This window comes from Pristiophorus japonicus, chromosome 5 (assembly GCF_044704955.1).
Source record: "Pristiophorus japonicus isolate sPriJap1 chromosome 5, sPriJap1.hap1, whole genome shotgun sequence".
Taxonomy (NCBI): Eukaryota; Metazoa; Chordata; class Chondrichthyes; family Pristiophoridae; genus Pristiophorus; species Pristiophorus japonicus.
Genome location: NC_091981.1, coordinates 145,552,948 through 145,566,112, shown reverse-complemented (window position 1 = coordinate 145,566,112; position 13,165 = coordinate 145,552,948). Strand labels below are relative to the sequence as shown.

Genomic DNA, 13,165 nt, shown 5'->3' with positions numbered 1-13,165 from the left:
TGGGTTAAACGGGCCAGATGTGACATGTTTGGTCCCATTACGGGTCTTGAACTCCTTGAACTCGGCACTGGTAAAGCAAGGCCCATTGTCACTCACAAGGACATCAGGCAGGCTGTGCATGGCAAACATGGCCCGTAGACTTTCAATGGTGGAGGCGGACGTGCTTGCCGACATTATCACGTATTCAATCCATTTGGAGTACGCATCTACAACCACTAAGAACATTTTTCCCAAGAATGGGCCTGCATAGTCGACATGGACCCTGGACCACGGTTTGGAGGGCTAGGACCATAAACTTAATGGTGCCTCCCTGGGTGCATTACTTAACTGTGAACATGTATTACATTTGTGCAAGCAGGACTCTAAGTCTGCATCGATACAGGGCCACCACACGTGGGACCTGGCTATCGCTTTCATCATTACGATGCCTGGGTGGGTACTGTGGAGATCACTGATGAAAGTGTCCCTGCCCTTTTTTGGCACCAGTACCCGATTACCCCATAGGAGGCAGTCTGCCTGTATAATCATTTCATCTTTACGCTGCTGGTATGGCTTTATTTCCTCCTGCATCTCGAAAGGGACACCAGACCAACTCCCGTAAAGCACACAGTTTTTTTTACTAAGGACAATAGCGGGTCCTGGCTCATCCAGGTTCTAATCTGTCGGGCGGTAACAGGTGATTCACTCACTCTCGAATGCTTCCATTACCATGACTAAATCTGCAGGCTGTGCCAACTCCACCCGTGGTGGGCAATGGCAGCTTACTGAGAGCATCGGCACAGTTTTCTTTGCCTGGCCTGTGGCGGATGGCGTAGTTGTATGCGGACAATGTGAGTGCCCATCTCTGGATGCGGGCCAATGCACTCGTATTTATCCCCTTGCTTTCAGAAAAGAGGGCTTTTGGTCGGTTTCCAATTCAAATTTGAGCCTGAACAGATATTGATGCATTTTCTTTTTCGATCATACTGTAGGCCCTCTCGGTCTTAGACAGACTTCTGGATGCATAAGCAACCGGTTGCAATTTCCCAAATTCATTAGCTTGTTGGAATACACAACCGACCCCGTACGACGACGCATCACATACTAGTACCAAACGTTTACATGGATCGTACAACACAAGTAATTTGTTTGAACATAACAGCTTCCTAGCTTTCTCAAAGGCATTTTCTTGGCTTTTAACCCATATCTATTCATCTCCTTTATGCAGTAAAGAGTGCAGGGATTCTAACAATGTGCTAAGACCCAGTAAGAAGTTACCAAAATAGTTCAGGAGTCCTAGAAACGACCGCAGCTCCATCACGTTCTGTGGTCTCGGTGCGTTCTTGATTGATTCCGTCTTCGAATTGGTGGGCCTGATGCCGTCCGCCATGATTCTTCTCCCCAGGAACTCCACTTCAGGTGCCAGGAAAACACACTTCGAGCGTTTTAGCCTAAGCCCCACACGATTAAGCCGACAAAGAACCTCCTCCAGGTTCTGCAGGTGCTTGACTGTGTCCCGACCTGTAACCAAGATGTCGTCCTGGAAGACCACGGTGCGCGGGACCGACTTCAGCAAGCTTTCCATGTTCCTCTGGCATATCGCCGTGGCCGGTCGGATCCCAATGGGCATCTGTTGTAAATGAAGAGACCTTTGTGCATGTTAATGCAGGTGAGGCCTTTTGATGATTCCTCCAGCTCCTGTGTCATGTAGGCCGAGGTCAAGTCCAGCTTCGTGAACGTTTTCCCTCCCGCCAGCGTCGCAAATAGGTCATCTGCCTTCGGTAGCGGGTATTGATCCTGCAATGAGAAATGATTGAAAGTTACTTTATAATCACCACAGATTCTGACGGTGCCGTCTCCCTTGAGGACTGGAACAATCGGACCGGCCCACTCATTGAATTCAATCGGCAAAATGATGCCTTCTCATTGCAGCCTGTCCAGTTCGATCTCCACCCTCTCTCTCATCATGTAAGGTACCGCTCTCACCTTGTGATGGATGGGTCGCACCCCCGGAATCAAATGGATCTGCACTTTTGCTCCTTGGAACTTCCCGATGCCTGATTCGAACAGTGAGGGGAACTTGTTTAGGACCTGGGCACGAGGTGTCGTCGACGGACGAAAGCACTCAGACATCGTCCCAGTTCCAGTATATCTTTCCCAGCCAGCTCCTGCCGAACAGCATGGGGCCATTGCCCGGTACCACTTAGAGTGGTAACTCGTGCACCGCTCCATCATAGATCTTTACGGTAGCACTGCCGATTATGGGAATCAGTTCCTTTGTGTACGTTCTCCGTTTAGTATGAATGGGAGTCAGGACTGACCTTGAGGCCTTGCTGCACCACAATTTATCGAAAGTTTTTTTGCTCATTATGGACTCGCTTGCGCCCGTGTCCAACTCCATGGACACCGGGAGTCCATTTAATTTAATCTTTAGCATTATCGGGGGACACTTTGTGGTAAATGAGTGCATTCTGCCTCCTCGGTCTGAGGCTCTGGTTCATCGTGATCCACCGTGTATCTGTCCTCCTCTGCAACGTGGTGGTTTGCAGGATTAGCAGGGTTTGCAGCTCGCCTGCACATATGTTGGACATACGTATCCTTTGAAGCGGCATGAATGGAAACGATGATCACCCCCGCAGCGCCAACAAGGTGTTAATGGCCTTGCATTCACCACCCTTGATGGTAGACTCTGTCATTCGCTGACGTGAAGCTGCAGACATGTAAGTGCTGCCCTGTACATTTTGATTCGAAAACAACATTACTTTGTTCACAGTACTTGCAGCAGCACTCGCGTGCTGAGAAATTTGTTTGGTATTGTCACTGGTGGCGATAAACGCCTGGGCTATTGCTATGGCTTTACTCATGGTTGGGGTCTCTACAGTCAAAAGTTTGCAAAGTATTACTTCATGGCCAATGCCAAATACAAAGAAGTCCCTGAGCATGTGCTCCAAGTGTCCTTCAAATTCGCAATGTCCTGCAAGGCTCCTTAGCTCGGCGACGTAGCTCGCCACTTCCTGGCCTTCAGACCTCTTGTACGTGTAGAACCGATATCTCACCATCAGAACGCTTTCCTTTGGGTTTAAATGCTCCCGGACCAGTGTGCACAGCTTATCGTATGACTTGTCTGTGGGTTTCGCTGGAGCGAGCAGATTTTTCATGAGTTGGTGCCCCTCAAATGGTGAGGACGATCGCCCTTCGTTTGGCAGCGTTCACTTCTACTTCCATTGGCTACGAAATATTGGTCGAGTCGTTCCACGAAGGTTTCCCAATTATCTCCCTCTGAAAATTTCTCCAGGATGCCCATGGTTCTCTGCATCGTTGCAGTGGAGTTTGTCATGTGTATTTTGTCGCCAGTTGTTATGTCTTGAATGAAGAGTCAGACTAGATATTGCAAGCTCAAAAGAAGGTGTGACCGTAGTCCTTTATTACAGGTCTCAGAGTGCCTCTCCAGCCTGTGAGGCCTCCTTATATACAGGTGCTTGAAGGGATTGTGGGATCCCTTGGGACTCCAAGGGATAAGTCCTCTGGTGGTTAGTCATGGTATTTACAGGTTTACATAGAAACATAGAAACATAGAAACAGAGAAAATAGGTGCAGGAGTAGGCCATTCTTCCCTTCGAGCCTGGACTGCCATTCAATAAGATCATGGCTGATCATTCACCTCAGGACCCCTTTGCTACTTTCCTCTCCATACCCCTTGATCCCTTTAGCCGTGAGGGCCATATCTAACTCCCTCTTGGATATATCCAATGAACTGGCATCAACAACTCTCTGCGGTAGAGAATTCCACAGGTTAACAACTCTCTGAGTGAAGTTGTTTCTCCTCATCTCAGTCCTAAATGGCTTACCCCTTATCCATAGACTGTGTCCCCTGGTTCTGGACTTCCCCAACATCAGGAATGTTCTTCCTGCATCTTACCTGTCCAGTCCCATCAGAAATGTTTATGTTTCTATGAGAGCCCTCTCATCCTTCTAAACTCCAGTGAATACAAGCCCAGACAATCAAGTCTCTCCTCATATGTCAGTCCTACCATCCCGGGAATCAGTCTGGTGAACCCTCGCTGCACTCCCTCAATAGCAAGAACATCCTTCCTCAGATTAGGAGACCAAAACTGAACACAATATTTCAGGTGAGGCCTCACTGCAGAACTGCGGTAAGACCTCCCTGCTCCTATACTCAAGTCCCTTAGCTATGAAGGCCAACATACCATTTGCCTTCTTCACCGCCTGCTGTACCTGCATGCCAACTTTCAATGACTGATGTACCATGACACCCAGGTCTCATTGCACCTTCCCTTTTCCTAATCTGCCGCCATTCAGAAAATATTCTGCCTTTGTGTTTTTGCCACCGAAGTGGATAACCTCACATTTATCCACATTATACTGCATCTGCCATGCATTTTCCCACTCACCTAACCTGTCCAAGTCACCCTGCAGCCTCTTAGCATCCTTCTCACAGCTCACACCGCCGCCCAGCTTAGTGTCATCTGCAAACTTGGAGATATTACACTCAATTCCTTCATCAAAATCATTGATGTATATTGTAAAGAGCTGGGGTCCCAGCACTGAGCCCTGTGGCACCCCACGAGTCACTGCCTGCCTTTCTGAAAAAGACCCGTTTATCCCGACTCTCTGCTTCCTGTCTGCCAACCAGTTCTCTATCCATGTCAATACATTACCCCCAATAACATGTGCTTTAATTTTGCACACCAATCTCTTGTGTGGGACCTTGTCAAAAGCCTTTTGAAAGTCCAAATACACCACATCCACTGGTTCTCCCTTGTCCACTCTACTAGTTACATCCTCAAAAAATTTTAGAAGATTTGTCAAGCATGATTTCCCTTTCATAAATCCATGCTGACTTGGACCGATCCTGTCACTACTTTCCAAATGCGCTGCTATTTCATCTTTAATAATTGATTCCAACATTTTCCCCACTACCGATGTCAGGCTAACCGGTCTATAATTACCCACTTTCTCTCTCCCTCCTTTTTAAAAAGCTAGTGTTACATTAGCTACCCTCCAGTCCATAGGAACTGATCCAGAGTTGATAGATTGTTGGAAAATGATCACCAATGCATCCATTATTTCTAGGGCCACTTCCTTAAGTACTCTGGGATGTAGACTATCAAGCCCTGGGGATTTATCGGCCTTCAATTCCATCAATTTCCCTAACACAATTTCCCGCCTAATAAGGATTTCCTTCAGTTCCTCCTTCTCACTCGACCCTCGGTCCCCTAGTATTTCTGGAAGGTTATTTATGTCTTCCTTCTTGAAGACAGAACAAAAGTATTTGTTCAATTGGTCTGCCATTTCTTTGTTCCCCATTATAAATTCACCTGATTCTGATTGCAAGGGACCTACGTTTGTCTTCATTAATCTTTTTCTCTTCACATATCTATAGAAGCTTTTGCAATCAGTTTTTATGTTCCCAGCAAGCTTCCTCTCATGCTCTATTTTCCCCCTCTTAATTAAACCCTTCGTCCTCCTCTGCTGAATTCTAAATTTCTCCCAGTCCTCAGGTTTGCTGCTTTTTCTGGCCAATTTATATGCCTTTCCTTGGATTTAACACCATCCTTAATTCCCTTGTTAGCCACGGTTGAGCCACCTTCCCCACATAACAGCAGCATGGTCGATTACTTTTTATACCTGCTTGCCCAAGGTGCACAGGTGACCCTTAGGTCTCCCACAAGTGTGCCCTCTGGTGGCAGTCTTACATATTGGTGAGGTTTACATTCATACTTAACAGTCTGCATCACTCAGGTGGAGGTACGAACACCTGTCTTGATGTACCCAAGGTGGGTAAGGCCACCTGCCCAGCACCGTAAGGGCTCTGATGTTCCTGATGCAATGACCTCAAATCAATTGTCTCCTACATAGCACCATGATGCAGAAGGCTTGCGCAAGGTATGACATTGTCAGTATTATCCCCATACTTAAAGTTAACCTTTGAAAGAAGCTCAAAATGGCCGGAAAGCAGGCAGGACAGGATCATGGTTCTCTCTCTCTGCAAGGTCTCTATGGATGCACCACACCCAAGGTCTTGCGACTTCTCCCAATGGCTTGCTTTCTAGCCGAGCCCCAAGCCCCTGTTTCTGGGCACGGGGCCAATTCTGCCAGCCAAAGCTACGCTCCTCCAGCCCTGCTTCAAAACGTTTGGTGGTGGCGTGTGAGTGAGTAAAAAAAGAGAAAACTTCTTAAATCCAACAAACTTCCATTTACTACGTTGACAGATAAAAAAAGTTGAACGTTATTATTAATTTTTACAGTGTTCTCGACTCCCACCAAAATTTTTGATTAAAAACAATTTCACCACCGATTTCTCAATGTGCGCTGGTTTTCTTAAGCGTCCAGAAGGTTTTTCGGGAGTGGCCAGAAACGGCGACATATGAGGAAAAAATGTTGGCAAAACTGCGAAAAATTGTAAAAACCGGCGCAGACATGATGTCAAAAAAACTGGCCGAGAAAAATCGTAACTAAGTTACGCCAGCACAGATCGTAGAGGGAACCCATAAATTCGCTAAAAAAAAACAGCGTGCGGCAAAAGAACGGCGCAAAGGATTGGGGAAAATTGAACCCCTTGATTCTAATTCAAATTTGTACACAGATTAGTAGATTGAAATGTCAGAAGTTTAAAATGCTTAGTGAACTCCCAGATTTTTGGGGTTCATTCATTCTATCGATGTGCAGAGCTGACTGCCAGCTTCCTGTTCTGTTTGTGTGGCTCCCTAATCCTCCAAACTACCGATGAAATTGATTAACAACTTTAACATACAAAACATCTTGAAGTGCTTCACAGAGGCATAATTAGACAAAAATGTATCCAAGCCAAAATATGAGATATTCGGAGAGGTGACAAAGAGATGCGTTTAAACATGATGCTAAAAGAAGAGAGGGTGATAGAGGGGTTTAGGGATGGCATTCAAGAGCATCGTGCCTAGGAAGCTGAAAACATAATCACCAATGGTGGGGTGAAGTGAGGGTGCATTGTCCAAGAGGCCAGTGTCGGATCAGCAGAGACTTTTGGATGAGGGGCGGGGGCTCACTGTACAGCTGGAGGAAGGTACAAAGTGCCCAAATTTGGCCAGGAGTTGCTCCCTTTTTTTGGAGCAACTTGATTTTTCTGGCGTATCTTAAAAATCCCCATTTTGCACATTCAATTAGCGCCAGTGAGTTAGTTAGGATTTTTTTAGTTTAGTTTGGTTTTGTTCAAAAGGGGGCGTTACCAGCCACCGACGCCCGTTTTGGTCATTTAAGCCACTTTGCAAAGCTAATAGTTGCTCCAAACTAACTTAGGCCAGCGTATGTGGCAACTTGTGGCCGCACAGAAAACCCTTGCAGAGAGTTAAGAAATCAGTGCAGATAGGTACTTAATGACTTGACTAAAGAATATGAATAGGATCAAACAGCTATACAGAACATCATATGACAAACTTCGCAAAGTTAATTTACTATACAACAGAAGCATTCATGGAAGCTTAAACTACAAAAATAAAAGAAGTAAAGAGACAAAACATATGTACATAATTTTTTTTAAATATCCAAATGAAAAAGAGAAGTACCTCCTGCTCGTAATTCTTTTGTTCTTATGTAAGCAAGTATTTTCATCAACAAAGTTAAGGAAAGTCTTGAGTAAGCTCATTAAAATTACTGGCTACACAGTTATCACCACCCCACCACCCCATCAAAACTACCACCCCCATCAAAACTCCGCCCCCCCCATCAAAATTCTCCCCCCCCCCATCAAAACTGCCCCCCCCCATCAAAATTTCCTCCTCCATCAAAACTCTACCCCCCACCCCCCCCATCAAAACTCTCCTCACGAAACAAGGCACAACCATTAATAATGAATAAAAAATAAAACTTAAGTCCTACCTCGGCCCGTGAAGTCAGCGGGCCGGCCGGTGCGGGACTCTCTCTCTGACCTCAGGACTAAAGAATCACCAGTGCTGATTTGAAACTCACCGTTTCCAAACCCAAGAGAACAAGGAGTGGAATTGTTGTCATTCCTCCCTGAATCCATTCTTCCAGGGACACTGTACCATCATGGTCATAATCTATCTCCTCCATCATCTCCTGGAGAATCTATTAGAAAAGGAGAATCACAGACTTCAAAAACACCATCAGCTCAACTTGTGTACAGCTACATTTATGTTGTGGTGAGTAGGGAATCCACAGTTTAAATGTGAGCTTGGCCACAATTCAGATGTTGAAAAATAATATAATTTAGCTGAAATCTGACTGGAAGCATTTCCCATTTATGGCTATATATACACACAGTTACACGCCTCTGCTTAATCTCGATACAACAAATGTTTGCCTATCTGAAGTGATGGGGATCTTGATATCTGCATCAGCATTGTGGCTATATGATAGAAATATGCACGGAATTGAATTGCAGCAGTTCAGAATAATTTGTCCAATATATGAATTTTGACTAACATGCTTAAGCTTTGACCAACAAATTTAAAGGATGTGTCTCTTTAAAAGAAATTCCAGATAGAGGCTTCTGGTGACATCATTGGGTGTGCAGGTGAGTAATGATATTTTCCCATTAGTTATATTAAAATCTACAGCCATTTTTGCAGAAATTGTTTTTTTTTCCTTCTTCCTCACACTGTGGCCCAGGACTGTCAGTGACTCTCTGGGAGGTATTTTAACCCCAAACAAAAGGGTGGGTTGGGGTTGTGTGGAAAGCTAAAATGTAAAAAATCTGAATCCGACCAAAACCAGCTTTTAACCTGCCCACTTCCAGTTTTAACAGAGGCAGGACACCAGCAGGCAGCCAACCCGCTCCCAGGTGGCCTCGTTTTGGAGGTATTGTGAAACCCGCCAGCTAATGTAAGGCGAGGACTGCTGGATCCAGGAGATAAATGCCTTTACACTTACCTCCTGGATCCAGCGTCCCTGTCAAACTCACACCCCCCACCATGATCGGAGACTCCCCACAAGGCCTCCGGTTCCCCCCACCCCAGGCCTCCGATTCCCCCCCAGGGCTCAGATCTCCCCACAATGCTTCTAACCTTTCCCCCCGCGAGGCCTCCGATCTCCCCTCCGCCCCCACAAAGGTTCTGATCGCCCCATTTCCCACACAAATCAGGCCCTGCCTTAAATTCGGCAGGGCCTGCAGAAGACCCGTCCTCACTGGTTTCCCAACCGCTCCGAGCCCCTGCCTCCCCATTAAAGTTTTGGTCTTTATGTGGAGCCAAATGCTTGCTGCTCCATTGGGCTCCAACAATCAGAATCTAAACTCGATTATGAAAGGGTTGAAAAATAAATCAATATTCCTGCAAGCTTCCCATGTGCGAGCTGGACAGGAAATGAACAGAAGTTAAGAAAATAAAGACAAGCAAGGTAGAAGGCAAAAAATAAATTAAAACAAGAGAAAAATAGGGAAGCAAACAGAAGTGAGGAGAAGAAGTTAAAACACAGAAACAGGCCATTGGGCCCAACTAGCCCATTGTTACAGCATACAGATCTAATCACATCTACTCACCCTGTTCCAATGTTCCTTCACCTTTGCCCCCCTGCTTATGCTTTCCTGTCTTTGTGGAACCCAAGTAAGGCTAACCACTCACACCAAATCCGCCAAGACCAAATCTTCTCAGCACACTTCAACCACTCTCCAGGGATCAACAATTGCAATACTGCATTTCTTCCTTTTCAGCTTGTTTACTAGGCTAATGAGATGTTTAATTGCTTTACTACATTAGCTGGTGATGAAATCATTGTTCTCTTCATTGTTCTTATTACATGCAATTGTATTATTCTTAATAAATGGAAAGGTGGTCTGTGCAATATTCTATTCATGCAGATTCTAATGAATTGTTAGTTTTATTGAATTGCGGGAAGGTGGGGAACCATCTATCCTGTTTGTAATATGTTGTTGCTTTTTACAGTTCCATCAATGTGCATGTCTGGGAGGCATGACACTTATTTAGACTTGAATGGTTGATGTATGCACCTTTGCTTCTGAGTCGACGAAGATGAACACTAAAATTCTTGATTTCCATTTTTTTGCCTCTTTCAGTAAGGAGGGCTAGTTGGCACCTTTCACCTGGCAGAATCTTTCCTTATCTCAGGCAGTTGCTTATTGGATGTTAAGCATGTGCCCCTTTAAAGACTGTAACTTAACAAAAAAGTTTAAAGAAAACTTTACAAATTAAATTAAAATTCTATTCCCGGATGTGGTGTATGGAGCACACAATCACTGACTCCACACGGTCTGCTGTTAATCTAACTGCTGTGACCTTCGTCCTTTATTGAACAGCCTCAGAGTGACTTTCAAGTGTGGTGGTCAGCCTTTTATACTGCCTCTTGCAGGTACTTTCAGGTCTCCCACCACAGCGCCCTCTGTGGTGTACCATTGTGCTTATTATACATTTAAGGTACCAGGACAATACACACATCAATACATAACATCTCACTTCCCCCCAGGACGCAGGACGATACACACATCGATACATAACATCTCACTTCCCCACCCAGTCCCGAAGCCGTTGCCGGGGATCTCGACCTTGTTTGTCCAATGGAAGGCAGGTAGGCATAGACAGTGCGTTAGTATGGTACATGTTATCTGGTACAGATGTTGCGTCAACGGGTTGCGGGTACACTGAGCAGTTACATTAAATAGTTATTAACTGATAACGGATCCTTGATTTCCTTATTAGCTCTTATCATTAATTGTACTTCATATTCATTATTTTACACAAACACAGTGACCATTCAGCATTAAAATATTAATTCTTATTATAAATCCGCCGTCTCACATTAACATAGCTCATTTTAGACTCGCTCTTGCCTTACAAAAGTCCTTTGTGGGGACCACCACGTGGTAAGGCCCTTTTAAGACTCCCGGGTGCATTTCCTTTTTAAAGCGCCATCTTTGATGCAGCAGGATTCCACGAGGCTTCTCCTTGGGCGTCTCCATCTTTGATGCTCTGCTGCTCTGGACACGAGGCCGCCGCCATCTTGCTCTCCGCCGCTCCGGATGCCTCAGCTGCCGTAGCCTCCGCTCCCCTCCGCTGCCACCTGACTTGCCACCTCTCCTGTGGCCGTCGTCATCACTTCTACGGAGGACACCGTAGCCGCCTCCCCTGCGGCCTCCGTAGTGGCCTCCTCTGCGGCCGTCGTGGCCGCTGACCTCCAGCTGCTGCCGCCGCTCGAATCTCCCTCTGCGTGGGCCCCGCCGGCTCACCACCCCCCCCCACACTAGGCCTGCCTCTGCAGGGCTGCTTGTCTGTGGGGCTAAGGCTGCAGGATCTCTGTGGCTTGAGGTCCGGGGCTGGGGCTTGTTCTGCTTGCCTGTGGGTGGATTGAGGCTGCAGTTCCAGCTCGGTCGGCGCTGCTCTCTGGGGACCCGGGGCACGGCAGCACCCCAGGGAGCAGCAGCCTGTGGAGTGGTGAAGTCTTCCCAGCTCTGTCCCCAACCACCTCCGGCTGAGGAGTGTCGGCCTATCATCTGCAACGACCCACAAAGGTAAACCGTGTGTCTCGTCCCCGTGGGATACCTGCACCATTGCTCTGCCAAGAACAGGTATCAGTTCCCTGGTGTAGGTACGCAGCTTCACCGTAACCGAGATCAGTTTGGGTCGTGCAGCTGGGTTAATCCACAGTTTATCAAAAGTTCTCCGACTCATCAATGACGGACCCGAGCCCGTGTCCACTTCCATACTCACTGGGACTCCGTTGCTTTTTACCTCCATTATCACTGGGGGTGAATCATCAGTACACGTGTGCAGTCCCAACACCTCATCTTCTTCTGCCTGCTCCTCGCTGAACAGTGGATCATCCCCCATCTCCTCAGCCACATGGTGAGTCCGATTTCTTTTACACATACGCTGAAGGTGGCCTTTCGTGTGGCAGGTATTGCACGTGTACTCCGCAAACCTGCACCGGCCTCCATGGCTTCCCCCGCAGCGCCAGCATGGTGCTGTTTGATTGGCCCCCCTCAGCGGACTCTGAGTTCCAGGACCCCGAGGTCCGTGCTATCTGGCCTGGGCAGAGCCACGTTCTGCAGTTCTGTCCGTGGTGGGCGCTATCCTGTGGACAGTACCTGCGGGTTCGAGACTGTGTGGATTATTTGCTTGGTGCTGCAAGTCGAGGTCATATATGCCCGGCTGATGGTGATGACCTTTGTCAGGGTGGACTGTGGGTTCCGTGGCTAGCAGCTTGTGAAGGAGTCCCTCATCGCCAATCCCCACAACGAAAATGTCCCGCAACGCCTCGTCAAGGTGTGCGCCAAAATCACACGGCACCGCGAGTCTCCTGAGGTCCACAGCGTATTTGGTGCCATCCTGGCCCTCGGGTCTGCAGTGATGGTAAAATTTGTATCTGGCCGTGAGGATGCTCTCCTTCGGTTTCAACTGGTCACGAATGAGTTCAGTCAGCTCCTCGTATGACTTGTCCCTGGAGCTCTCGGGTGCCAGCAAATCCCTGACGAGACAGTAAACCTCATCTCCACAACTGGAAAGCAATATCGCCTTACCCTTCTCTCTCAGTGCATCCGTGTCCTCCGTCAGGTCATTTGCTGTGAAGTAGTACTTGAGCCTTTCCGTAAAGGCCTCCCAATCATTGCCCACGGTAAAATCCTTTAGCGAGCCCAGAGTAGCCATGGTTGCGTGGAGTTCGTCCGCTTCCTTGTTGCCAATGTGTTGTATGTAGCACACAATCACTTACTCCACACGGTCTGGCGTTAATCTAACTGCTGTGACCTTCGTCCTTTATTGAACAGCCTCAGAGTGCCTCTCAGGTGTGGTGGTCAGCCTTTTATACTGCCTCTTGCAGGTACTTTCAGGTCTTCCACCACAGCGCCCTCTGTGGTGTACCATTGTGCTTATTATACATTTAAGGTACCAGGACAATACACACATCAATACATAACATCTCACTTCCCCCCCAGGATGCAGGACGATACACACATCGATACATAACACTGGGGACGCTGATGCACTCCAGTCCCTCTCGACCCACTGGTCGCGGAAAGCCTCAAGCGTGCCAGTGGACTCCACGTGACCCTTCTCCAGGGACACCCGGGCGAGAACATAGCTGCTGAAGAGAAGCAGGCAGTCGGGCCGAACGACCCCCACCCCCCCGACTGCCCGCTGCCCAGACCTGTTGATGGCCACCTTGGCCAGGCCCAAGAGCAGTCCCACGAGGAGGTCCGCTGACCTGCCCACTCCCCTCC

General features: G+C 47.5%; 1 protein-coding gene across 3 annotated transcripts in view; it reads right to left on the bottom strand.

The window, feature by feature from the left end:
• dgkb (diacylglycerol kinase, beta) overlaps positions 1-13,165 on the bottom strand; it is a 1,139,682-nt gene that overhangs the window by 914,514 nt on the left and 212,003 nt on the right. For all 3 annotated transcript variants that reach the window (XM_070881012.1, XM_070881013.1, XM_070881014.1), the window contains exon 6: positions 7,945-8,064. In XM_070881012.1, the coding sequence (XP_070737113.1) occupies positions 7,945-8,064 (120 nt within the window). The remainder of the gene's footprint in view (positions 1-7,944; positions 8,065-13,165) is intronic.